At 43.5% G+C, this 27,963-nt stretch overlaps 2 protein-coding genes and 1 long non-coding RNA gene across 7 annotated transcripts in view; 2 read left to right on the top strand and 1 right to left on the bottom strand.

Annotated features, from left to right (window-relative positions):
• ZNF827 (zinc finger protein 827) overlaps positions 1-8,735 on the top strand; it is a 115,253-nt gene extending 106,518 nt beyond the window's left edge. For 2 of the 4 annotated variants that reach the window (XM_028744957.2, XM_028744958.2), the window contains 4 exons: positions 1,622-1,788; positions 3,467-3,658; positions 3,757-3,934; positions 5,730-8,735. In XM_028744957.2, the coding sequence (XP_028600790.2) occupies positions 1,622-1,788; positions 3,467-3,658; positions 3,757-3,934; positions 5,730-6,537 (1,345 nt within the window). In that variant the 3' untranslated portion in view covers positions 6,538-8,735. Of the gene's footprint in view, positions 1-1,621; positions 1,789-3,466; positions 3,659-3,756; positions 3,948-5,729 lie in introns of all 4 variants that reach the window. The other 2 variants (XM_028744959.2, XM_077934072.1) reach the window with 2 other exon arrangements.
• Positions 8,736-9,336: 601 nt separating this feature from the next.
• LOC144328869 (uncharacterized) lies at positions 9,337-10,457 on the top strand. Its single transcript, XR_013394185.1, has 2 exons — positions 9,337-9,518; positions 9,598-10,457. It is a non-coding gene; the product is annotated as an uncharacterized LOC144328869 (long non-coding RNA).
• Positions 9,967-27,850, bottom strand: C9H4orf51 (chromosome 9 C4orf51 homolog). 2 transcript variants are annotated; one of them, XM_028744970.2, is made up of 7 exons: positions 25,196-27,850; positions 19,890-19,966; positions 17,869-17,933; positions 14,589-14,673; positions 14,388-14,479; positions 12,824-12,882; positions 9,967-11,852 (listed from the first exon to the last, which is right to left on the bottom strand). In XM_028744970.2, the coding sequence occupies exons 1-6, from the start codon at positions 25,432-25,434 to the stop codon at positions 12,832-12,834; spliced, it is 609 nt and encodes a 202-aa protein (XP_028600803.2). In that variant the 5' UTR covers positions 25,435-27,850; the 3' UTR covers positions 9,967-11,852; positions 12,824-12,831. The 2 variants fall into 2 exon arrangements, with proteins under 2 accessions (XP_028600803.2, XP_028600802.2); XM_028744969.2 differs by having other exon boundaries at positions 9,967-12,882.
• Positions 27,851-27,963: the final 113 nt, after the last annotated feature.

Here is a 27,963-nt window from a genome sequence, read left to right as displayed (position 1 = left end):
AGGCTTCAGGTTCCTTTCGACCTGCTCTTTGGGGCTGGCGGGGGGAAGCCCACCACCAGCCCCAAAGAGCAGGTCAGGGAGCAGCGGAAAGGCGCAGCAGAGAGACTGCTGCCATAGTCACGCGTCACTTCTCCAGCTGGGAGAGGGTCGCGGGGCTATGGCTTCTTTAGCCCCGCACGCGCTCTCCTGGCTGGAGAGGTGACGCGCGCCTATGGAGGCTCCTGCCATAGGCGCGCGTCACCTCTCCAGCCGGGAGAGGGTCGCGGGGGGCTGCTTTAGCCCCGCGCGCGCTCTCCCAGCTGGAGAGGTGACACGCGGCTATAGAGGCTCCTGCCATAGCCCCGCGTTACCTCTCCAGCCGGGAGAGGGTCGCAGGGCTATGGCGTCTTCGCTCCATAGGACGCACACACATTTCCCCTTCATTTTTTAAGGGGAAAAAGTGCGTCCTATAGAGCGAAAAATACGGTAGCTATCCCCAAGCTGATTGTGCAGACTGGGCGTTAGGTGACCTGCCAGCCAAGGCTTGGAAATTAATGTTGACAAATCTGACTGGAATGAGAGATGTAGTTTTCAGTTTTTTGACTTGTGTAAAACTTGTGAGATCCTGTAAAGAACATCAGCTATAGTATGTATACATACGGAAGTGTATTATCCTGCCTTTCTAAGCAAAAGCCAATGCAAGACAGTTTAGAACAATTTGAAATAAATAATGCAGTTTAAAAACAATGTAAAATGCAATAAACCAGAAAACAGCACTAGCAGTAAAATAGATAAATTAAAAAGATATTTCCTTTTAAACAAAAAACACCCACCAGGGAATAAAACCGGTTTTGGTGTATTAATCAAATAGGGCAGTGGTGCGCCTCTTTGGAGTGGCCATTCCATAATCTGAGCATCAGGACTGAAAAATCATTTTTGCTTGTCTTGTCCCAACAAGACTGGGTCAGAAAGTAAGGAGGGCCTCATACTAAGCAACAGAATCTGGTCCTGGGCCGCTTAGGAGTTTGAAGGCCAAACCAAGCCCCTAAACCTTGTTTATTAGTTGCCAATGCCAGCAGGGCTAGAAGCTGATTGCAAAATGCCTCTTGGTAGCGCTGGTGTCTGCAGAGCTGATAAGTGCTCCCTGAGCCCATTTTGGCTTGCTTCTGTTGAATTTGCCCGGCATTTCTGCACAAGATCCCAACCTCACATGGGATTGTTTCCAAAGCTTTGGGAGCTGCTTGCGAAGTCTGCAGCAAGCTCTCCATTTGTCCACGTAGCAGCCTGACTAAACATCTTGGCAAGGCTGCAGCACATCTTATTGCCCAAAGGAAATAGCTAGGTGATGTGCAGCATCTGGAACCTGTAGTTTTTAATTAACTTTATGATTATTTAGCATCATTATAGCGTGTTTGGGATTGTTGCCTTGTGCCTGCCCTTAATCATCTTGGCATGGCTGTCAGTTCAGAAACAGTTCAGCAGACAAAAGAATATCCCAGTGCTATTTAAACGGAGAGAAGAAGACAAAGTTAGTAAAAACAGGAATTGGTCAGGTTGAATGAAGAAAAGTGATGTGTATCTGTCACAAAGCATTTCTGTAAATGCACGCTCCTTAATCTTTCTAACTCTCTCCTGCCTCCAGTTGTCATGTGTGTGGATTTGAAACCGAGATGAATGTCCAGTTTGTCAGTCATATGTCGCTTCATGTGGATAAAGAACAGTGGATGTTTTCTATTTGCTGCACAGCCTGTGACTTTGTTACCATGGAGGAGTCAGATATGAAGGCTCATGTCGCCACCAAGCATGCAGGTGATCACCCCAGATCTGGGCTTGTCTCCTACGGCCATCTCTCTCCTTCCCAACTTCTCCACCGAAATGTTGGCTGATGCCCTCCTGGTTGGATACAGTGGTCTGCAAAATTCCACTGACAGAAACTTCAAGTGCATGATTAAGACCAAACTGTTTTTAAGATTAATCTATATCATGTGTTAAAACTGCATAGTTTATCATTCTGTTTAGAATGAACCTTAAAAATCTGAGGCTGCTGTGTGAAGAGTTTGTGAGTGTTAATTGCTTCCACTAGATAAGAGAAGGCAAGGACTCACTAACACCTCTTCACACTATCTACGTGTGACCTTCCTTTGCAAATGCTTTGTATAGTATAATGTAGGCATCCTCCCTCTTACCTTTTGCAAGCATGAGGAAGTGACCTTATATCCGTGGGTAGAAATGACTTCAGTGACTTCACAGTTTCTCATCAATGGAAATAGGGATGAGTTGCAGGTGTTTTGTTAACACTAGACCAGTGCTGGTTTCCATTCTCCGCAACTATTTGAGCCAGTGTGGTGGAGTAGTTCGGGTGTTGGACTAAGACCTGGGAGACCAGAGTTTGAATCGCCACTCAGCTGTAAAGCTCACAGGGTGACATTGGACCAGTCATTATCCATCAACCGAAACCTGCCTCACAGTGTTATTAAAAAATAGGACGGGGAAGAAGTTTGTACTCCACCTCAAGCTCCTTGCAGGAAAGGTGGGAAATGAATGAAAATGAATGAATGAATGAATGAATGAATGAATGAATGATATGCTGCTGTAGGAGGAAGTACAAGGGGGATCCCAGAAAGGCTGGAATCCAAGGAGAAGCTTCACTCTAGTCATAGAATTGTAGAGTTGGAAGGGACAAGGGTCATCTAGTCTGAAACTCTTTAATGCGGGAATCTTTTGTCCAGTATGGGGCTTGAACCCACGACCCTGAGATTAAGAGTCCCCTGCTACATACTGAGCTATCTTTCAGTGTGTCTCTCTGTCTCTACTAATCAATTGAAGAATGGGGAGATCATGCCTTTCTGAAGAGAGCTCCATTAAATCTGTAATTCAGTGCAAGTAGGACAAAGAAGGCTCTCAGAGATAATTGCATTGCTTCCAAGACATGTCTACAGGAAGGTGACACTGGGTGGACTAGAACTACAAAGCTGGCAGCAACCACAGGTCATCTTGCCCCAGCTTCTGCCCATATTCAGAAGCATCTATCCACCAGCCACACGAGGATCAACCTAAGAACAGAGCATTCTGTCAGCAAATTACTGTAGTGTCCATAGTTCCAGTCTCAAGGAGGGAAGGCAAACCTCTTATTGCAAGGAGAAGCCCTTGGGAGCTCAACCTCCTATTAAGAATCCTGCATCTACAGCAACAGAGAACCTGGCTAAAAGTCTGAGGCTCTGCTCCAGCCATGGGCAGATAGTTGCACAAAACTTGGTTGCTCTAGATGAGGATGTTCATTCCCATGTGAAACAACTGGTGTAACTGGCCAGATCAGGTGGGCAGGATGAGCACCGCACCATGTGCGTAGAGATGTGTGTGCAGATAGGCAAGAACAGCTACTGCAGCACATGGATCTCTGCCTGCATTTGGGGCATAAATTTTAAACAACCCTGATACTAATAAGCAAGCTAATGCTTTGGGTTTTGTTGGTTGGTTTTCTCCGTAGGTGAAGAGAGGAAGACTCCAAGCGACTCAAACAGCCCTTCGTCTTCTTCCCTGTCAGCACTTAGCGATTCTGCCAACAGCAAAGAAGATGCAGAGACCAGCCCCAAGCCCAAGGCTTCAAACAACCTGCTAGTTATTTCCGTAGTGCCTGGTAGTCAGACCTTATTGAACACGGAAGAAAAATCAGAAAAAGGTAAGGAGTCGGTGAAATGGATGCAAAGTCAGTCCCTCCACTTGCGCAAGGCTTTGGTGTGCGACTTAGGTAATAGTGTCTGTGATTTCCTCTTGCAGGTTTTGAATGTGTTTTCTGTAACTTTGTCTGCAAAACAAAAAACATGTTTGAGCGCCATTTGCAAATCCACCTGATTACACGGATGTTTGAATGTGATGTGTGCCACAAGTTCATGAAGACTCCTGAGCAGTTACTGGAGCACAAGAAATGCCACACTGTCCCCACCGGTGGGCTCAAGTAAGGAAAGCAAGTACACAAACTTTTACTGTGTTAAGTACCTCAAATATTGTGGGGATAGTAATGGGAGGGGGGAGAGCAACAAATCTGAACAGGATCCATTTCTGCCTGGAGAGACAGAGCCAGGGAAGTTTACTCTAAAAATCACATTTTACATTCACTACTCAACAAAGCCTATCTATAAAGGCAGTGGCGTAGCGTGGGGGGTGCAGGGGGGGCCGGCCGCACCGGGCGCAACATCTGGGATTAGGGCAAATCCACAGGTTAGGGGGCGCAAATCCACGGGTTAGGGGGCGCAAATTACTTGCCTTGCCCCGGGTGCTGACAACCCACGCTACGCCACTGTATAAAGGACAGGATACAGTTTTTCTCCTCTTACAACACTAGAACTCATTGACATCCAACAAAGCCAAAGATTCAGCATAGGCAAAAGAAAGTCCTTTTTTTTTTACACAGCATATAGTTAAACTATGGAATTTGCTCCCACGAGAATCAGTGATGGCCAGTAACTTGGATAGCTTGAAAACAAGGTCAGACAATTTCCTGGAGAAGAAGGCTCTCAAAAGCTACTAGCTACTCCATCAGTGTTCTACCTCCATTGTTGGGCTGCAAAAGTAAAGCAATAGACATTGACATCTAAGGGTGGGCGGCCTCCATCAGACCATTTAGTCCAGAGTTTGAAACTGAATCACTGAAAATAGAGATACAGCAAATATTAGGCACTTTGAAGTTTCATTATTTTCAGTGGCAGAGAATTAACCAAAACGAACGTACTAACGTGTTTTTTGATGTAAATTTGTTCAATGCTGGTTGACTTTTGCCCATTGTTACGTGGAGCTGAAATACAGGGGCGGGAATTGAGATGGCCTGTCTCTTCTGCTGTAGCAATCCTCTTAGGTACTGTTTCCAGAGGTCTACAGAGGTTTCATGATTTGGCTGAAATTGGAGAGAGTCAGGGGACCTTGTGGATTCAGTAGTCTGGTTCTCACATCACAGTAAACCAGAGACAAACCCTGACTACAGATCATGCTTAAAGAGAGAATTTAACCCTGGTTTGTGGTTTGGATTATATGCTAAGCCAAACTTTGGCTTAACTGCCAACCTGCACCAATATATGAATGGAGAGGAGAGGAGCAAAGTGCCTGTGATCTTCTCCTTGGGGGCCCTCAAAACAGTGCATATGAAGCACACCTGAGATTAGTGAGAATATTTTCACATCAGCTAGACAGTTGAAGCATTATTGTAGTTTAGTTTACCAGCTGAATAATTCTGGTTTGGTTTGATACACTGAACATAAGCCAGTTATTGCTTCTCGGTAAGGGTGGAAATAAGTTCAAATAATGAAACACTCCTTTGAGTGTGAAATCCTGAAGGCTGCTTCTCACATTGCATTGGTGTGTTTTTGTTGTTATTGTTTTTTTAAACAATCAAGTCACATTTTATTTTTGAATTTCCAATTTTAAACTGCTCAATGTGACATTATAGCAGAGGGTCACTCACAATCTGGGTACCTATTTCTTTAACCTGAAATAACACCCCCCCCAAAAAAAAAAAAAAAAAAAACGGAGCCCAAAATGTTTCACCTTAAAGACTTCTGCATTTGCATGTCAGCTTACGTTATAGCAGTAGCTTGGCATTTCATGTCTTAAACAGCCAAGGACTAGTCATAGTTTGGGGGGAGAAATTGAATGTCATGAATGTGTGGAATGGCAAATGTTTGGAAGAATGATTGCCCAGACCCTGTGTTTCAATATTTCTTTGGCGGTTGTTCTTGGTTTCCCCCTCCCCCCGGCAGGTGCCCATTCTGCATTTACTCCACCAACCGCCCCGCAGCGATGGAATGCCATTTGAAGACCCACTACAAAATGGAATACAAGTGCCGGATCTGCCAGGCAGTGAAAGCCAATCAACTGGAGCTGGAAATGCACATCCGGGAGCATCGCCTTGGCAACCATTACAAGTGTGACCAGTGTGGCTACCTTTCCAAGACGGCCAACAAGCTGATAGAGCATGTGCGCGTACACACCGGGGAGCGCCCTTTCCACTGTGACCAGTGCAGCTACAGCTGCAAACGCAAAGACAATCTCAACCTGCACAAGAAGCTCAAGCACGCTCCCCGCCAGACTTTCAGCTGCGAAGAGTGCCTCTTCAAGACCACCCACCCTTTTGTCTTCAGCCGCCATGTGAAGAAGCACCAAAACGGGGACTGCTCCGAAGAGGAGAAGAAGGGCCAAGGAGCAACCTCCAAGGAAGCCAGCCCTCTCCTAGCTGCCAACAGCCCCCGGAGCCTCTTGTCGCCTCTCTCGGTGATGTCTGCCTCCCAGGCGCTGCAGACAGTGGCCATGTCGGCTGCCCACGGCGGCGGGGCAGAGCCAAACCTGGCACTTAAGGCCTTGGCCATCAATGGCACTTCCCTGTGCTTTGACAAGTACCGGAACTCTGAATTTGCCCACCTCATTCCCTTAACCATGTTTTTCCCCAAGAACCACTTTGAGATCACATTCCATGCGCCCAGGCCACAGACTGTACGGCCGGACGACACTTCGCCGAAGCACTCCTTCCTTGCCTACCTTGGACTAACAGAAAGGGCAGAAACTGTCTGAGGGCAGCCAAGTACTGTACCAAAAAAATAATACTCTCCGCCCACCCACCCCCACCCCCCAACAGACACCCAACAGGTATATGCATTGCTGCAAACCATACACCCAGGAGGTATGGCTGGCTGAACATTTGTACTATAGATCATTAGTAGTAAGGTATAGGATAAAAATGGCTCTGTGTGTCTCCTTAAATGCATTGACATGAAGGCTGCTTTATTAAAACTCTTCAGAGAAGTGACCTCCCGCATACCTTCAGAGGCATGTTCCCAGTACTCTTATCTAAGAAACTATTTTGTCTTGTTTAAGCTGAACAAGAGCGTCCTTAAAGGCAATCAGCACTTGCTTAAGGTTACATATTGATGCATTTTCCTTTTGAGATGGTGAGTGTGAGCGTGTCTGAAGGGAGAGTCAGTGTGCCATGACATTGCTTTTGCACATCCTTTTGTACTGGCTTATTTAATATGAACACATGAAGCTGCCTTATATACTGAGTCGGATCAGTGCTCCATCTATCCCAGTAACGTCCACTCTGACAGGCAGCCGTTCTCCGGGGTCTCAGGCAGGGGTCCTCCCCAGCCCACCTGCTCTGTGGGATTATTTAACTGGAGATGCTGAAGATTGAACCTGGGACATTTATACATGCAACGCATGTGCTCTACCACTGAGCTGCAGCCCCCTCCTCTTGTGATGATTATTGCAGTTCTCCAGTCTCACCACCTTGCCTGCCTAGCTTTATTTTACAGTTACTGGAATGCGGATACAGCAATGCTGGGTTCGAGAAGAACTGGCATGCCAGTCAGCACTACTTGGGATTTGCTTAGTATACTATAGTGTTTGCTTTGGCCTCAGATCTGAGAATTCAAGGATGAACTAGAGGAGCAGGAATTGCTTCGAGCTCTGCAAGGTTAAGGCCGTTTTACATGGTACATTTCCCCCAGCTGGCAGTAATAATATCTGTGTAGGCAAATGCATGGGCACTGTAGTGTTGGGCATGTAATGTGGTTTTACTCGGTGTACATGGACTGAGTAGACACTGTGCATACAGGCTGCCTCTTCCCTGCCCCCCGCAAAGCACTCCTACCACCCTTGAAATGTTACAGTGAACATGCATATTCCACCACAGAGACGAGATTTTTTTTTCCTTCATAGTGATAATGTATGAAGTGGCCCTGAACACACATGAGTGAACAGACACTTGGTGCAGATCAGGGTGGTGGAGTCTGCAACCCTCCATCTGTTGTTAGACTCGTCTCCCATTGGCCTCCAGCAAACATGGCCAGGGATGATGGGAGTTGTAGTCCAGCAACCTCTGGAGAGCCCAAGATTCCCATTCCTAGTGCAGACAGACCTGTAAACAGCAAGTGCAATTCATACACGCACAAGGTCAGATTCTTCTGTAACTCAGGGCCATTTCTTACAATAAGTTTTGTATTTGAGTACAGCTATCCAAGTATCAGTTTTAAATGGGGCACATGTATTGCATTTAAATCACTGCTTTTCTTTGTGAAATAACTGGAGCCAGGAATCTGATCATTTCCCCATCATGTTTCTGTCTCGTTCGCTGGGAAGAGATGTGATTTAAACACACGTGCACCATTCAAAACTGATGTAAGGTCAATAAAAAAAGTATCTCATACCAAGAAGCCCTTTTGATCATAGATCAAACATACACATTCTCAGTATGTATTAATGCAGTGATTACCTTGGTTTGCAAAGACAAGAGTGTACATTCTACAGAGATTAAATCCAGGAATAGGGATTTTTAAAAGGAAGGGTTTGCTATATTCTGGGTATAAATGCTCAGACTAAATAAAGGCAGGTTTTGCACAGTGCTTGAGTCTTGCACTAGTATGTTTCTCACTTGCAAAAAAAAAAGGTAAGAAAAGAAAAAGTGTAGAAGATTTAAAAAAAACTTTTGTCGACTGAAGAATTATCAGATTGTATATTTGAAAAGTTAATGGCGGAGCCTTCTCAACATAAGAATGGTGCTTTTTAATCATATTATTCTGTTCTATATCCCCAACTGTTCAGCTATATTTTCAGATTTTGTGTCCCTATGAACATTACCCTTCATGTTATTTGTATTCCTTTGTATTATTTTGTTAATGCCTACTTAAGTATACTCTTCTAGGAAGCTAACTTTATATTTTCTTAAAGCTCTTACTTTGTGGTCATTAAAATGACATAAATATTGCACTTTATTGCAGTAAGAAGCAAATGTTGCATTCCTAATACACAATCGAAGTCAATTGTTAACTTTTCCCAAGATTTAACTTTTCTCTTGCCCATGCACTGACATTTATTACGTATCATTATCACATACAGTTTCTTCCACTGAACATGTACGTGAGAATAAGTCCAGATCTGTGTACGTGTTCAAAGACCAGAAACTGTTTACATTGGATGACAAAGAGGAAAGGAACCTAAATATTAGCAAGCTATAATACTAATGTAAAGTAACTACAATCAAAATAATGAGAGCCTGCACATGAGCTTAAACAGCATGTGGCCTCCCCTAATTCAGCTACTATGGTAAAGTAAGTCATTATATTAGTTGTTCCTAACACATGTTGAGCCCTGTTTATTGCACTTAACTCTGCTAAAACTACCCTTTGGGATTCATCCTTTGTTTTTTTGACAAACAAATGTTTTCAGATAAGGTCAGTACAGTGTCATGAATTGTGGCATTCCATCCTAAGATGTGGTGGTGACTTTTGCTAGTTGCTGTCATGCTGTCACTTGGTAGGTGGCACAAGGTACACCACCAGCACCATGCAAATCTTAGAAATCAGGTTGACACACACACACACACAGGTTTGATTTCCCATCATTCTGAGCAATTTTTTGCAGGTTTGGAGACTACCCATGTCTGATGTAACCATTTATTTAACTGCAGTCCTGCCACTGGATTGAATGGGCTCCATTATTTCCTCTGCTAGGAATTTTAAGAGAAGCTGCGATGCTGAAGCAGGACTTACTTGCTAGTCAATAATGTGTAATTAAGAATGAGATAAATGAATATCTTTTTGGTGGAAATCAAGGAACCTCTCCCCCTATAGGCAGTTAAGTAACTAAATATACCCAATACGGTTCTGGTCAGATTTGTCCAAACTGTCAAGCAGTGAGTCTTTTTTTAAAAGGCAGGGTAGTGGGAGAGAGACCAAGCAGTTTGTCAGCTGGAACACAAGCATAGGAATGTTAAAGGAATATTTTCTGTAAACCAAATGGTGCAATATAACATAGGAACTTCAAGGAATGAAAGTATTACAATGCTCTAAGCAACTGAATGCCTTGGGTTTAACCATTTCCTTTTTGTATTTGTCTGTCATAGTGATGCTTAATGTAATTGGGCAGCTTTATTTAGCACTTTGAAACACTGAATTATTTCTGGAAAGTTAGTTATACATGATTTCCAAATAAGAGAGAGAGAGATGCATCAGAAAGTGTTTTTATTTTTTTAAGGGGGAAAAATACAGTATTTATCAAAGCCCTTGCATATACAATAATTGGTTTGCTGTTTGAAGCTAAAGAAAGGAATGCTCCCTACAGATATCCTTTGCTTGTTAAAAGACTTCACATTTCTACCAACATGCTCACTTTGTATCTGCTTTTCTCACTATGCATTCTTTAAGATAGGCTGGTTTCTTGTTTTCCATCTAGTAATTTGCTTACATTCTCAGCACTTTTCTCGCTTCCCCTCTCCGACCTTTCTAACTTGCTGTATCATATTCAAATATCACAGTCAAGGTTTGTGTACATTAATGGAAATTTGTATTGTATAAAGCTTTTTGCATTATAAGGCTGTACAGGGTCATTTTGACAGTAACTGGTATATTTCTTTGCATCTTACGTTGCATTGCCAATTTCTAGTGTATCCAGTTTGGAAGTATATATACTCTAATTAAAAAACAAAGTTGGCTATACTCTGGCATCATGTGTGCCTCTCTTTCCCATTGTTTCATTATTGGGTGTGCAGAGAATAAGGAATTTAGAAGGGAGACCTAAAACAAAACATTGCAGTATGGAATGATTACTTCGCAGGACTTGGCTATTTTGTTCTCATCCCCGGGTTTCCATTTTCCCTCCTCCCAACTGTCAAGACAGCATTCTATGGCCCAGAGCAGGCTGAGTCCTCATTGGGCAGTTTTTCTGTCCCACCCACACTTGCAAGCCAAAGTTTTCCCCCTAAAGATTAGTTGTACTTCTGAAAACCTTGGAGTTTGCCCAAACCAGGTGATGCTTCTCTTTTGGGTATGGGTGGTGATGTTTTGGATCCACAAGCAATAGCACTTCAAGCCCAAATGTTGAAAACAGAGCAGATGCTGTTAAATGCTGGTGGGGAAAGTTGGTAATGCCTGTCTAGCTAGAAGAACTAGGGAAACTGAAATAAAAAGTTAGCATAATACTACTTTGGCAGTGCTGTTCTGATAAATTCCTATTTATGTTTCCAGGGTTACTTGGTGCTTCAGTTTAAATTGAGACACAGTGAATGTGTTGCTAGGAATAGATCATGCAACAGGCTCCAGGGACAGTGTTGTCTTTTTAAACCTTTTCTATGCATAATTCAGACTGCTGGTTTATCATCTATAAAGCCCTGTAGAATTTATGCCAATGCTTGAATTACAAGTTAAAATACATTCATATAGGCATATAACTAAGGCCACAAAAGTTCCTAGCCTGCAAAAAAATTGGTAGCTTGTGGGCTGACTCCCTCCTCCAACAACAGCCCATTTGGTTTCTATCCTGGGTGTGGAGGAGTGATGGGGTCCTCTGTTCAACCTCTGCATGTTCACTAAATGTGCAGTTCCTTGTCACAAATGGCTACTGGGTGGGGGATTAACTATAAGGCTGCACTACCATGGTTTACATTACAGTAAAGCAGTGAAATATGCTTCCTTTATGTTTCAGAAATAATTCCTGGAAACATCTTCTATTAATATTTAAAGGTAGTAGCTACTACTGCATCATTCTCCTTAAAAAGAAAAGCTACCAAAGATTATGTTTCTGCTCTAAATAATAGTAGCTTGGAGGAAGCTGAAGGTGTTCCTCCTAAACCCTTTTCCCCTCCTCAAGCTGCTTTTTTCAGCCCAGCTTCTGTTTCTTAATCCATAAATTTACACCGATGATTCATAAGAACATAACAAATAGTGCCGCGCTAAAGGTTTTCAACAGGGTTGAGGAACCTGTGATTCTCGAGAGCATGTTGTGTTACCCATCAGCCCCAGCCAACATGGCCAATGGGCAGGAATAATTTGATTCATATCCAGCAGCACCTGCAGGGCCACATGTTCTCCATCCCTGGTTTAGAACATCTGGTTCTGGAACCAAAAAATACATATGATCTCTTGTAGGAATTGCTCAGGGCAAGGGAAAACGTTTCTCTATAACCAAGCCCTTGGCTGATTGAACAATCTATGGCCTCTTAAATGTGTTTGTTGTTTATCCCCCAGAGAGTGGGCGAGGGTGCTTTCACTTGATGTGCATGACCTGATTTGTTTTCCCACACCAGCAACACTCCCTACCAACTCCTTTTCAGAAAGCTGTCATCAGTGCATGCACACAAGGCTGTCTGAACTGTACACACGTCCGCTTAACCTCAGCTTGCGTTTTCACATAGCATGGAGGCCGGGTTTTTTTGGGGGGGGGAGAAACACATCAAAGGGGAGCATTTCTCAAGAAACTTCAGGACACAGATGGATTGTGGCTAACTAGCAGTGGAAGCACATTGGAAGCAGAGTAGATAGTAATGTGCAAATACTCTGAAATAGCTTCTTGTGTGGACAAGTACTTTATCAACAAGGTTAAACCAGAATGAATTCACAATTCCAGCCCCGTCCCCCAGTATCAATGCATTTTCTAGACATGCAGTAAAGCTTCTCCACCTGCAAGGACTATTCCAATGCATTTCATATAATTGGTATGAACATTTCTAAATGGATGTGAATGTGCTCCCCTCCTGCTAATGAAATTAACAAAACCCATGCGCAGAAGAAATCAGTGTGTGCATCAGAGCACACACAAATCTCTGGAGCAAATTTTAAAAAGGCAAATTCCTTACTGTCTCTTGAAATCTGCTGGTACCACCAGTATCTGCTGGTACTATTATTGTAAGATTTCTTTTTCCTGGACTAAACACCCCCCTCTCTCCCAGGTACCATATATGCTCTTTTTGAGTGAATACTGCAACACATTTTATGGGGTTTCTTCCATGTTTGGACCTTGCTTCTCCAGGAGTTGGTAACTGATTCAAAGAAACATGGATCTGGCTCCAGTTTAGGCATGGCCATACCTGCACAGTCAGTTGAGGTCAGGAAGATCTTGAGTCACCTTTTCCATGATTTGCAACCCCTGAAACAAATGAGATGGAAAATGCCATTCAGCGTACAGGTTCGCTTGTAAATAAATATCCATGGATGTTCAGCAGAACATCCATGGATAGGACAGGACAGAAAAGGCAAATTTACAGATTTTTTTAATAGATCTGAAAGAGTCTTCAAACTCGCTCGATTTTTAATTGGGTGTCTTTTTCTCCTGCCACTAAGGCCCAGTTGTTCAGTCATAGAATCATAGAACTGTAGAGTTGGAAGGGACCACAAGGGTCATGTAGTCCAAGTCTCTGCAATGCAGGAATCTTTCACCCAACATGGGGCTCGAACCCACAACCCCGGGGTTAAGAGTCTCATGCTCCACCCACTGAGCTATCCACAGGGTTTTTAGGATATGTTCTATTCCATTAAGATTGCACGGAAGGAGAGAGAGTAGGCCATGACCCCTGATCCCAGCTCCTGCCAACCCCTTTCCCAAAACCTCTCACACATTGGAGAGATGTATTCAATGGGGAGTGGTGCTGATTGTGCAAAGGCTGGAACTTATGCAGGCGCATGACCCCCTTATCAGCCCTTGTCAATGGTGGCTGGCTGTAGCAGTGTGCATTGCTTCCGCGCCTGCTGCCACCTTTTATCTCCTTAGGAGATGGATTCAGTAACAAAACACATAATACATGGCATTCATAGAGCACTTCAATTCCATTAATGCCACCATGTTAGGGTTTCTCTGGAAGATTATTTTATTATTATTATTATTATTATTATTATTATTATTATTATTATTATTGGTGCGGGTGGCGCTGTGGGTTAAATCACAGAGCCTAGGGCTTGCCGATCAGAAGGTCGGCGGTTTGAATTCCCATGACGGGGTGAGCTCCTGTTGCTCAGTCCCAGCTCCTGCCAACCTAGCAGTTCGAAAGCACAAAGTGCAAGTAGGTAAATAGGTACCGCTCCGGCAGGAAGGTAAACATTTCCGTGCACTGCTCTGGTTCACCAGAAGCAGCTTAGTCATGCTGGCCACATGACCCGGAAGCTATACGCTGGCTCCCTCAGCCAGTAAAGTGGGATGAGCACCGCAACCCCAGAGTCGTCCGTGACTCTACCTAACGGTCAGGGGTCCCTTTACCTTTTATTATTTATTTAACTACACTCAGAAGCTGCACTTGGTATACTTAAGTAAAGCTTCTACTGGCTTTGATGGTGATTAGGGTCCAGCAAAGCAGGGATGGCAAACCTTAGCCAGCCTCCATCTATCTGCCAGTAAGTGGCTGTCAGCTTCCTCCTCCTCAGTCTCAATGCTGCCCCTTGTAGGACTCAGCAGGGAGCAGGATGGGAACAAAACTAGATTTGAATTGACTTTGCCTGTATAACTCCCTCTCGGCCTCGCTGATGTGGTCCAAAGGAACGCAGAGCAATACATTTGGCACCAACTTGGCTGCAGGAGTTGCCTGAAGGAGGCATGCAAGGCGACATCCAACTGTCTTAGGAACTCCACTGGATACAATCCATAGCTTGCAAAGACCTTACCACTGAATCGGAACTCCCAGTCACAGGCCACCCGGTCAGAATATCCTGACTTGCAGTTGATGGCGTCCCCGTTTTTATTCCAGTTTGGTTCCCTATAATTAACGGGAATAAAAAGTAAAAGCAAAAGCTGGAAATTTTGCCATGGGAAAATGAAAAAAACAAACAAACCTTCCACCAATTAAAGGAATCTGGAGTGCTCACCGTTTACCCTGGAGTATTTCATCGCCTGCTGAATTTCATTCAGTGGTACTGCTGGTGATGGAATGACGACTGCATTATGATTCATCTGTATATATTTTTTCAAAGGAATTGAACATAAGGTGATGAGATTGTAAAGTTGCATCAGTTATAAATAACCCGCCTGCCTATACAGCTGGGCGCCCTCTTTGCCATTACTGTTTTGTTTGCCATTAATTGCATCCTGGACATCGGTGAGCTAGCAACATTTGGAGCCATTGGATAAATTCCAGGTGTTAAATTTCTAGAACCAGAGGCACCAGCACTTGAGCTTGGCTGGAAGTCACCATTTCTGACCTATCAGCTCTCCCAGTGGATGCTTCAGGTGGAGTGACAGGATGCACTTACGGGAAGCACACTCTGTGCATGCTGAAGGCCACTCTCCTGGGTTACGTTCCGCATCCTGGAACTGAGCTCTGCCTCAACAGCAGCCCCGCAAACCTCACTTTCTAAAATAAACTACAATCCCATTAGTTGAAGTTGAAATATTACGAGTACTGAACACAAACACATCCCATTGTTTCCATGCTCTGCTTCCTCCTCTCACATGGAGAAAACAGTAATTATTCTCCTGGCAGAAACACCCTCTCTGTTGTCAGAGCTTAATTTGAGAGATGGCTCACTAGAACTTGGTCCCAATATCAGCATGTTATGCCAGGATGCACATATACCTTCAGGGTATTTGTGATATAATTGCCCTCCATGTGGAAGGTGGTTTGCAGGGGCACCAAAGGGCAGGTCCCTGCCCCGGGGAGCTTGCAATCATACCGAACAGAGGTGAGGAACCTTTGCCTTGTTGGTTATTGTTGAACTGCAACTCCCATCACCCATCAAAGATTGCCAATAGCCAGGGATGATGGGAGTTGTACGCAGCAACATTTGAGAGGCGGGTAGGCTCCCGACACCTGCTCTAGAACATGTAAGGAGATAGGCTCATGCATTTGCAGTGATGTGCCCAGCTTAAGGCACATTTTCCAGCCTCTTATTTCTGGGCACTGCTTCTTAATAGTGCATGCAAATACAAGCCTTTCTTTTTTAAAATAAAAAATAAAAAAAATCTTAGTGTTATGTACTGAGTTGAATAGGATCCAAAATGCAGCAGTCTGATTGGTCCTAGAACAATAGGATTCAGAATGCAGCAGTCTGGTTGGTCCTAGAACAATGTAGCAATATGATTGGGCTGCAGGAGCCACCCAATCCAGCTCCAGATGGAAGTGAATCCACAACCTTATTGGCCTACAGGAGAATTCTGGAATTAGCCAATCACATGCAGTCCATTGTGTAATTAATGTACATAAAGCAGATACTTTGGGGGAACTTTCATTCCTCACTACTATGAGCTGAATAAAGAGCATGAAATCCACACTCGACTCCGAGTATATTTCACACAGGATAATGGGTCTTCTTCTTTGCTCTATAGTAGTGCTAGACCCAATCCTGCAGCAGCAGAGTCTTCCCTGTAGGATGTAATAGAAGCATTGCAGCAAGAGAGAAAGCTTGCTTGCTTCTGTGAAGTGTTTGTGAGAGAGAGCGTGCATGCAAAGGAGAGAGGTGTGCAGCCTAAGTGCTAGAAAGGGGGTGTGCCCATTTGACCAAAGGATTTTTATTTTTAAAAAATGTATGTTAATAAACAAGAAGGCAATCCTCGAAATGGCAGGGCATCGCTGCAGGGGTTAATAAAATGAAATATAACTACCCAAAAATGAAAGGGTTGCAAAAAACGTTTATAGATTAAAATGAGTAAGTAGCGCGGTGACCTTTATCAAACAAGTGAAGTGGGAGGGGAAGGAACTGTGTGTTGTTATTAATGATGTCACAAGCACAATCCAGTAAATCACGGATGGGGAAACTGTAGCCTCACCCCACCAGCTATTATTGGACTCCCACTCCCACCAGCCACAGCCAGCATGGCCAGTGGGCAGGAATGTTGGGAGTTGTAGTCCAGCAACATTTGGAGTGCCACAGGTTCCCTACCTCTTAAGTAGCCACTCAAACACTTCTACACCTACGTTTAACTACTGCTGGTGGGAAGAGGGTTAAAAGCTGGTTTGCCACTAAGAGGAAAGCAAGGGGAGAATAACATTTTCCACATTTCAGAAAATGCATCATGTGTACAAGCAATTTAGACCATCCTGCGGGTGCCTGCAGATTTACACCAGCCTTTGCCAACTCCAGCTGTTTTTGGACTACAACTCCCATCAGCCTCAAGCAGCATGCGCCAGCTGAGGCTGATGGGAGTTGTAGTCCAAAAAAGCTGGAGGGCTCCATTTTGGCAACAACTGCTTCACCTTGTCAAGTCAGTGCTCAACCACCTAAGCCACACATTGCTAGGTCACTTTCACACTACAGCAGAAGGAGCAGCATCTGTGAGCACATCCCCTTATAAAGCTGGCACCCAAAGATCCAAGACTTGGCCATGAAATAAGTCAAAATCTCACATAAACTGGAACACACACTGTCTTCATCACTCAATATGCCAATTCTCGCCCCACTTTACTTTGTGGCCACTAGAGAATAAAAAGCCAACCACATTTCAAGGGAATCCTGCTGGAGTCAATAGGATTATTTCTGTGATACATGGCTGGAAGACTGCAGGCTCATTATTCTGCATTTTTGCTCGTATCCTCTATGCAATTTTCACTAGCTTCCCTGCTTCAGAATGCTCAGGCGTAGACAATCAGAGGCAAAGGGGGAAGAAAGAATTGCTATATTGGCCTTGCATGTCATGCCTTCCAACACGACAAGTCTTCACTGGGCAGTGGATGCACTTCTAAGGTTCAGGATGAAATTACACAACATAGGTGTGAATGTGTGCAATGAAACACTTATTTGGGAGAGAAGCTGTGGCAGGAGGAGGTACTCAATCTGTCTAACACCCAGTGCTTTTTTTCTAGAAAAATAGGTGCCGGTACTCACCATGAAGTTGTTACAGTAAGTGCCACACTTTTTAACAACAACAACAAAAGAGATGTCAGTAATACATACCCTTGAGTACCCCCCCCCGGGGGGGGAGCACTGCTAGCACCCATCACATTCCTTGCAACCCCTAGGGAATTCCAGCCTCTTGTTGAAAGAAAAAAAAACCCAACCACCCATATCTGGAACTCCTAATATCTGCTTTTCTCAAGAAGTGGCTTCATGCTGTGTGTATGTGTGCTCCCGTTCACATCCATTTGCACATCATGAGTAGTTGGTCCTCAAGCGACACATTCACAAACACACAAATATCTAGTGCTCTACTCACTTGTTGGGAATGGTGTTGAAATTTCTTCCTATTACTTGAAGACTTTAAGAAACTTGGATGACAGCCTAGAGGGGACAAACAGGAAAAAGATTTTTCCCTCCACGAGGAATTTCCTTGATTCCAATTTTTTTACAAATGACAAGGAATGCACAACTGCTTTTCATTCATAAGTGAAACATGCATAGAGTTAGATCAGATGCAAGCCTAACCTGGATGGAAAAGTAATCTCAGTTATTGAACATTCTCAGTTCTCTTCTCTAGATACCTGCCTTTGTCTACCTTGTGTAGGGTGGCCACTTATGTATTGCAAAAAAATGAAATAAAATAAAAAGAAAATGTAGCACCAAGGGAAAAGAAAGAAGCGGATAGGTGTTTGCATATGTTAATATATATGCACATGTATGAATAATTGCGATAATTTTGACAAAAATAGACCAAGATACAGAAGATATAGTCACACACATTACTATCAGGTGAGCATGATAAAATGCACATCTGATTTTTCATAAGTCCTCTTTGTGAAAGAAATTAGGGGCAGGCAAGTTAGGTGAGAACTTGTAATGTCAAGATTGGTGATGCACTGAGCACTGAGACAGGCTCAGGGGGGGCCTGTCTTGGGCTGTCTATTCTTATGCAACAGAGATAAATGTGTGGAAACTCCGCATCAAAATCATGTAGCAGATAGAAGTTGAACAAATGGGGGAAAGTTTATCATCTGACCTCCAAATCACCAAATAATCTATCCCTCCTAATTCGGCACTTGCCTTATTATCACTAGATTTGACCCCAAAATCCATCCTTAACTCTAAAGAATTAATTTCCTTCCTGTTCACAACAGCTAGACTAGTTATTGCCCAACAATGGAAGGGAACCTCTAATATTAACCCAAGCCTCTGTTGGTATAACATCTGGAGTATTACTCTATCAGAACGCCTCACAGACCATTGGCGACAAATCAAAGGCATCTCCGAAAAAGATACCTTTGATATAATCTGGTCTCCCTTTTTCTCTTTTATTGAAGAACAGGATATTTTAATGCCATCAGCATCAGGTGTCTGTGGAGGGGATATATTCATTGAAAATGTTGTACTGTAACTTTTGAATAAATGTGTGTGGTTTTTTAATTTAAAAAAAGATATTGAAGAATTAGAGGCCACCAAAGAAGACCTCCCTTTGTCTAGGGCTGGCCTAGCCACTCTCTTCTACTTACAATTCCATGTGAATAACAAGTGAGAGTGTCACCTCTAAATGCATCCTTGCATGCATCTATGTGGCACAGTCAATAAATAGCCGGGTGTGCATCTGAGAGCTTCCACTCTCTGTTTAGCATGAATTTCAATGGGCAGCCTTGGATAAGAAACATTTCCTCAGTCTAATGTCCCTCACAAGGCTGTTGTGACGTGAGAGTGAAAACCTCCCATGTGCCACACATTAATGCAACAGGGACAGATAGCTCTGTGAACAGAGCTTTCCAAGTTACTCAGCTGAATTAGATATTGGCTGGTTTTGGAACGAGCATTGCTCTATGGCACCATCTAGAGGTTGCCTGCCAGCACAGCACACCACAGCTGCTGCCAGCTGTATACACTGCTATCCAACATATTTATACAGTGGTATCTTGGGTTAAGTACTTAATTCGTTCCAGAGATCCGTTCTTAACCTGAAACTGTTCTTAACCTGAAGCACCACTTTAGCCTATGGGGCCTCCTGCTGCCCCTGCGCTGCCGGAGCCCGATTTCTGTTCTTATCCTAAAGCAAAGTTCTTAACCTGAAGCACTATTTCTGGGTTAGCGGAGTGTGTAACCTGAAGTGTATGTAACCTGAAGCGTATGTAACCCGAGGTATCACTGTATCTCCCTTCATATTTCTCTTATGTGTCCAGCTGTTTACAAAGACTTCTCTCGCCCAGAAAGTTTCTTCTTCGTTTTCCCAGCTGCAGCGTGAATTGATGTTTTAAAGCCCGATTACAAAACCCCCTCATTTGCTACAAAATCATAGGAGTCACGCCTCTTTCTTTTTACCCTTGTCGCTTGTCGCACCATGTTTAGGATTGCCGTAGTTTCCAGCAAGATAATGAAGCCGGTTTATCAAAAACACTCTGGAGAAAACACAAAGGGAAATATGAACTCATGTAGAAATTACTGGAAGGAAAAGTAAGACGTGAACTCTACATAAGGGTTAGACATTTGAGTACGATGTTTTTTATTAATTTTATCCAATTTATATTGTGTCCTTCCCCCTGAAGAAGCCCAGGGAGCCAATAATGAAACCATTCTAAAAAATGTTCTCTCAAGCAGAGATCTCAGGGTTGCCATGACCAGTGTCCTTCAAACCTTAAATGAATGGATAAACCAGAATGTTTTTAAATTCCTCCTGAAAGTCAGTGATGAGGTAGAATGGCATATTTCACCAGGGATGGCAATCCACAAACAGCCACCAAAAAGGCCTTGTCACAGGTCAGCCAGACAACACCCAATGGACATACAGCCAAGGAAGCCTCACCTGCTGATTGTAGGGTCCAAGATAGCTGGTTTTGGGGAAAGGCATACGTTTAGGTACTCGGGTCCCAACAAGCTATTAAGGGCTTTATATACTAGTACTAGCACCATAAATTAGGCCCAAAAGCTCACTGACAGGGCCAAGGCAAGACATTTTGCTGCCTGAGGTAAAGTTGGAAATGACCCCAACAAATCAAGGTGTCTATAGTACCCAACACCAGCCAGGTTATTTTGGTACCTGAGGCAGAAAATCTCACCATGCAACTCTCCATACCCTGGAAGTAAATATATAATAATAGTAAATTAAATACCTTTACATTTAGCTGCCCTTTCATGACACCCACGATCAGCTGCCTCAGTCTGCCTAGTTATATGGCAGTTATAGCTACCTTACAGTTCACATTTGAAGGAGAACCTAAGCAAGTCGCTTTCTGAAACCCTACACACCCGTGAAACACAGCCAGCCCTCAAAATTCAGACTTCTGTTAATTTTGCAATGCCGTTCTACATGCAAACAATGTGTACACATATGCTCATACACAATATGCACACAAATGCCTTTATTACTGGAAAGAACATACTGAAATACATTATACGAAGCAAAACTGTGTATATGAAGTAAAACTGCATACAAAATTGTGATATTGGGAAGTATTGGCACTGATAGGCCTACGAATTGTCATGGGGATTTTAAAAAATTTGCAAACTGATGAGAAAATGTAGAGAACGGAGTTTAAGACTGGAAGAACAAGAAACCAAAATTATCAGATTCACCCACTTACAGGCTGAAGGACAGATATAGGACACCACAGGATAACAGAGGCATTCACATCCTACTTTCTCTACAAGAGTATTTCTTAACTTGTGAACAGGCAAGAGAACAGAACACCCCAGAACAGAGCAACGGCTCTGTTGGAATGACAGAAGAATCACATTGGAGGCTAAGCTGGAAGAAGGAAAATCCAGACTGACATCTGAAGGGCTTGAAAATACATAAAATCGCTAACCCTGAAGACATGATGGATTGGATAATGTGCAGTCTGGATGCTTGCCAGATCAATATTTAAAATGCAAGAAACGTTGTGAAGAGCTACAGCAACAGAAAAGGCATTACCATCAATTCAGAAGTAGTTTCACTCCCTCGCCTTTCCCACAAATTATGCCCAGCCAAGGAACATAATTTGCTGCTTGGAGTTCCCCCTGACCTGTGGAATGGTAGTATAATATCTGTTTGTCTGGCTATGAGTAATATTAATGGAGGGCTTCTAGAGGGTGGGCAAGGAGGGCAAAGTATATATGGAGTTCACCGCAGCTTGAGATACTTTTAACTAGTGCAGTAGGCTACAAGGGGCTGGGCATCACTGCTGCTCCATTGCAGCAGTAACATCCATTCCTATTTATCTTAAAAGCTTATAGAGGCAGTTTATAGAGGAGCGGTGAATTCTGCGCACGTACATGCGCGCACACACACACACACTCCCTCTGGTCACACCCTTCCAATACAGAGGGTTTTGGTTTTTGTTTGGAAGGATAGGTATGACTACGGTGCTGTGCCATCTCCCTGGAGAGGTCTGTGAAACTATAGTGTTCCAAAATTAAGGAAACTTAACTATGTACAACAGGAGTGTTTTATAGTGGCAGACCCTCTCAGTGGTCCAGAGAGGCCAGGGCCACTTCTGAAGCCCCTGCGGCAATAATAAAGGTAAAAAAAATGATAAGCACAGAGAAACAAAATAATGCACCCCAAAACAAGAGTGGTTTGTTTCTATATTCAGGTTGGATTATATTGTGCTTGGGATCCCTTTCTACTCTACAATTCTGTTATTAGACTGTCTCGCCGGAGTGGTGCATGCTTCATTTAACACCGGTCCTGAAAGACCTACATTGGCTCCCAGTTCGTTTTTGAGCACAATTCAAAGTGTTGGTGCTGACCTGTAAAGCCCTAAACGGCCTTGGCCCAGTATACCTGAAGGAGCGTCTCCACCCCCATCATTCAGTCCTGACACTGAGGTCCAGCACCAAGGGACTTCTGGCAGGTCCTTCACTGCAAGATGTGAGATTTCAGGGAACCAGGCAGAGGGCCTTCTTGGTAGCGGCGTCCACCCTGTGGAACGCCCTCCCATCAGATGTCAAGGAAATAAACAACTATCTGGCTTTTAGAAGATATCTGAAGGCAGCCCTGTATCGGGAAATTTTTTATGTCTAATGTTCTACACTTTTTTATGTGCTGTAAGCAGGCTAGAGTGGCTGGGGAAACTCAGCCAGATGGGTGGGGTATAATTATAATTATAATTATTATTATAATTATTATTATTATTATTATTATTATTACTTCTATGATCTGACAGGAGGTTCTACATCCCTGCCTTCAAAACGTAGATCACCTGGTTTCCTTAAGTATCAGATTGAAAGCTATTTTTAAAATTATCCCAAGCTATGGTGGTCTGTTGTTTTATCTGACCATGGTGCTCTTTCAGTTTGTAATTATTTGCCTTGCTTTGATCATCTTTCTTTTACAATCAGGAACCATTCTGAGAATTTCTAACGAAGAGAAGGATATCTAAATAAAACAAATGACTCTACACTGAAACAGTGGAATCGTACAGAAAGGGCAAATACCAAGTGACCAGCCCTCTGGCAGGTGCAGGGCTGTTATGGAGAACGTTCCTCATAGGAGCAGCCTCTCCTACATGACTCTCTTATACAAGCATTTCCAGAGCAACATTGGATCCAGGCAGCTGCAGTGCCACACTCATACGAATCAGGCCTGTTTTCTCCCTGGTGCTATTTCAGGATTTGCTAATGGTCTGTATGGGACAGAAGTTTAGCTTACAGGAAGTATGATGCTATAGGCTGCCACAACTGAGACCCCAAGCTCATCTATGTATCTGTTTAAACCGTATTTTCGCTGATGGGCACAACTCCTATTTTCTGATCTGTCATATAGCAAATATGAGCAGCTGTTTTTCATTATAAGATGAAATTTGGCATAAACAATGAGACCGTTTTCTCCTTACTGACAGCATGTACATAAAATTTAAAAAACAAACAACACACACACACAGAGAGAGAGAATTAACTCTATTCTTACTCACAAGAAAGGATATCAAAGCACGACTCTTAAGCTGACCACCCAGGATCTTCCAAGATTTGAGGATTGCTTCACTGCTTGCTTGTTTAAATATATTCCACAACTGCTAGATTTGTTATTATAAGCACAAGATGCACTGCAAGTTTTTCTACCATCTATCATTAACTATAAATGATGCACACAATTTTCTCAAGGCCTTCTCATTATACAGTTGGTGCCATTCCATTAACCATCTCTTCCCGCATTACTACTTGCACACAATTACTTTAGACACAGGACCATAAGCAGCAAGTGGGAACCCTTTCAAATACTTACAGTTTTTTGCAATGCACATGAATGCACATAATTCAAATCTGCAGAAAAAGCTCTTGCTGTTGGATGACATTTTTTTTTACCACCCTTGATTGGTGCTTTTTGCAAAGCGTCAAACTGGTTAGGCTTGATGGTCAATCTTGGACAGAAGGACCCCTAGCTAGTATGGGCACACTCAGGATGTGCACGCATGATCTCTTGGTACTTAGTCAACAGAAGAGAATCAACAAATTAGAAGCTGGAGGCAACCACAAAAGGAAACGCCTACTGGGATGAATGGGAGAGATTAAAGTTGCTTCTCAGATACAGATTCAAATGTTTGTGGGTCTAATTCAAATGGGGGAAAGGTGGATTAACAGCCAAATAATGCTCAAATGGGGACAGGACAGGCCTGTTGTTTTTTACCAAACCTGCTAATGTTCAGGATCTGGGATGAAAGCTTTCAAGTTACACATAATTCTTCAGTGCGAGATGAAAGCTGGACAAAACAAAAATAGGATTTAAAAAAACTTGCCACAGATCTCAGTGCTATCCCAGTGAATCTGAGAGCCTCGAATACAATCACTAGGCTGAAGAAAAACTATATTCTAGTGATATATGACAAACACAAACATTTTCAACAAATTAACAAGATCACATGGCCGAGACAAGTAAAATACTGCCTCAAGCATCCATTTGAAAATCAGCAAAAATTGACTCACTGACACCTAACAATGTAACACTGACTCATAAACTTTCACCCGATATTCTTAAGCCTCGAATGACAAATAAGACCTTGTTAGCTGTATGATGTTAATCCATATTTATCTCACTGACGTTAAATCGTTTTGTGAGGTAATGTGCTTTGTATCTCAGCAACCAACCAGCTGTTTTTCAGGACGTGTATCTAAGAGTTCCATGTTTGCTTTCAGACAGCACTAATTGGATCCAGAGCTGTATAGCAAGAAGCACAAATTAAGACAAACAAACAACCAAACAAACAAACAAACAAACAAACAAACATGTCAAAGGGAGGGATATCAAAGCCCAAGGTTAGTTGCTCATCCTTTCCACACCCTTCTAGATTTAGCTACCTGCCTGATGGGAGCATTTTTGCTTTCTTCACACACACACACACACACACACAGTGGTTAGGCCCAACTATTAGGGTGTCAAAGGCCAATTTCACGACAGCCAGTTATCTGCAGTTTTGTGCAAGAAATCTTTGGCTTGAAGTTTTACAGGCGATCACTTTTACCAGTGCCAGCCCAAGACTTTTTGCGGCTTAAGTACCACCCTTTTAAAAGGGAACAAGTCCCATTCAACTTAGCAGGATTTACTTGTGAGTAAAGAAGATGGCACCGTCAAGACGATTCTTGCCTTCATCTTCTTCCCCCTGCCCTTTCTTCATGGGCCAGCTTTGACCTCCCTGTAAGAAAATGCTTACTCTGGAGGGTGAGGCTTGTGGATCCTGGTAGGAGAGGAGGGGGTAACGTGGCAATATGCAGAGCCATCCAGCTTTTTATTTCCATAAGCCCCAGAATAGGTGGTGGAGCAGCTGGCGTCTTCTTGTGTGTGCTGTTCCCAGGCTCGGCCTGCATGGCGTTTGATCTCTTCGAAAGCTTCAGAAGAAAGAGGGCTGAAGGGCAGCGTCAGCCCGGGAGCCAAGAACACATACTTGGCCATGTGGAGGCCTCCTTCAAAGCCAAACTGCAAGATTACGTAACTTTTAAGCAATTCTTTCTCCCTGCTGGTGTCAGTAACTTCACTTGCTTGTGTGGCCCGGCCTACTTAGAGGAAGTGGGGGCGGGGGGGTGGGGAGAAAGGCCTTGCTCTTGTTCATAAAGGTTGCTAAGCAACAGGTCCTGGAATCAGAAGCATTGTGCACATCAGATAAAGAAAAAAAGGCAGAGGGGCAAAAGAGTTTCAAAGAATAACCGATATCCAGCACAGGCTTCAGAGAGCGTGTTGACCTGCTCACAAGGAAATGTGAATAGGATCGTGCTCCAAAGCCCACCATGTTCAATGGAGCTGTGGGTTTCTTTGTCGCCGACTCCCCGTTTTACCACCTCCTCAGATATAGTGTCTTCCACTCCCAGCAGGTAGTTAATTTGGAGTTGACACTGCTCCTAGCTCCCTACTCACTATCACCGGTTTGGATTGGGCTCCCCACTTTAGCCCCTAAGGCAGGAGCGGAGGAATGTCTGGCTTATGGCTTGGTTTGGGCCCACATCCTGCCATCCTGTCCCTTCTCACACAGTAACTAAGCACAGGGGGGAATATTTCCCATTGGATAGCTAGCATAGCTCAGTTGATGGAAGCATGAGACTCTTAAGCTCAGGTTTGTGGGTTCGAGTTCCACGCTTTGCAAAAGATTCCAGGGGGCTGGACTAGATGACCCTTGGGGAACCTTCCAGCTCTATGATAACAGTAAAAGGTAAAGGGACCCCTGACCATTAGGTCCAGTCATGACTGACTCTGGGGTTGTGGCGCTCATCTTGCTTTATTGGCTGAAGGAGCCAGCGTACAGCTTCCGAGTCATGCGGCCAGCATGACTAAGGCGCTTCTGGCGAACCAGAGCAGCGCATGGAAACACTGTTTACCTTCCCGCCGGAGTGGTACCTATTTATCTACTTGCACTTTGACGTGCTTTTGAACTGCTAGGTGGGCAGGAGCAGGGACCGAGCAATGGGAGCTCACCCTGTTGCGGGGATTCGAACCACCGACCTTCTGATCGGCAAGTCCTAGGCTCTGTGGTTTAACAGTAGGAGCTTCCAATTTGCTGGAAGTTTATTTTCCCAGCAGTTGTGGAAAAATACGATGAATGAATACTCCCTTTTGCTGTGTGGGATGTTGGAGGGGTTAGAGGGAGTATGTGTGAGAGAAAGTGGGGGGCGGGGAGGGAGCATGTGTGAAAGATAAAAAGTGTTGGTGGTGATGATTTTGACACCATCACCATCCCTAGTCTTCCTTCCCTCCACCAAATAGCGGCTTCTCAGACACTGGATTAAAGACACCACACAACTTTGGTTTTACTAACCATCCTTTTCCATCCAGTCCCAAAAGGAAAGAAAAAAATGGGTTGCTTTTCCAACAGATATTATCTGGTTACATTTTCACAAAAGTGTTCTACTGTACCACTACTGTAAAAAAATAAAAATAAACAAACCAAACATTTAATAATATGGTTGTGTTTTTTGGGGTTTTTTGAGAATGGCCTTGTTTACTTTAGTACAGCATGGAAAACAAGAGTACAAAATGAAAATAAACTCGCAAAGCAAGATGGGAGGTGAAAGAACACGAGCAAAGGATTAGAAAGGAAGAGAGTGTATGTGGCAGCACTACAGAAATAAGGAAGCAATACGCAGGAGGGCTAGACGTATTAAAGGCTACCCCAGCTTGTGTTACAGGAAGTAATGGATTTAGAAAGGTCCAGTGTAGATTAGATATAGCCGGGAGTGGAGGGAGAGGAACTTCCTTATAAGAGCAACACTGACAATATAACAGCCAAACAATGGATCGTTCAAGCTCCTGAACTTGAAGGAGAAAAATGAGTTTTTATGTATGCAGTGCAGTAGCTAGCAGTTAACTATCAGGAAAATCATGTGCTTTAGAGCTTGTTATTTTATCCCAGTTGAAGCTCATCACTAGCTTGCATTGTTTGAGGTTCTTCTCCATGGTCTTTGTACTAAGTCTCCTATTTTATAACTAATCTGAGGCACTGAAGCCTTGGTCCTTGGCACTCAAATACATCAGCAGGAACAAGAGTAATACTAGCCTGAAGAATCAGGGTCAGCATGCATGCAGCATAAGTAGACTGATCTTATGCATGCTTACTCCGCAGGAGCAACCTTTGCTATAAGTGAGGCACGTTCTCAAATATACAGGTATAGGATTGCAACCTAAGCATGAATGAAGACCCACATGTTCACCCTCATGACACAAATGGACCCTGTGCATGCCATCTGGGGCAGAAGGAATTGAGGTTCATGGGTTTGCAACACACTGGTGCAACGGTAGTTATGCGTCATCATGCTGCTGTAACAGATCTTGGGGTGAAACTCAAGGACTAACATGGTTGTACAGTAAGCCAACTGGCTTGCAAAAAGCATTATGTCCCTGTTATGCACACAAAGATTCGCCATCCTCTTTTAATCCCTATTATCTCTGAGTTGCTGTATAAACAGAATTAAGGACTTCTAAATTAAACTTATT

Source organism: Podarcis muralis, chromosome 9 (genome assembly GCF_964188315.1).
Source record: "Podarcis muralis chromosome 9, rPodMur119.hap1.1, whole genome shotgun sequence".
In the NCBI taxonomy this organism is placed as follows: domain Eukaryota; kingdom Metazoa; phylum Chordata; class Lepidosauria; order Squamata; family Lacertidae; genus Podarcis; species Podarcis muralis.
The sequence above is the reverse complement of the archived record's forward strand: the minus strand, read 5'-3'. Positions and strand labels throughout refer to the sequence as shown.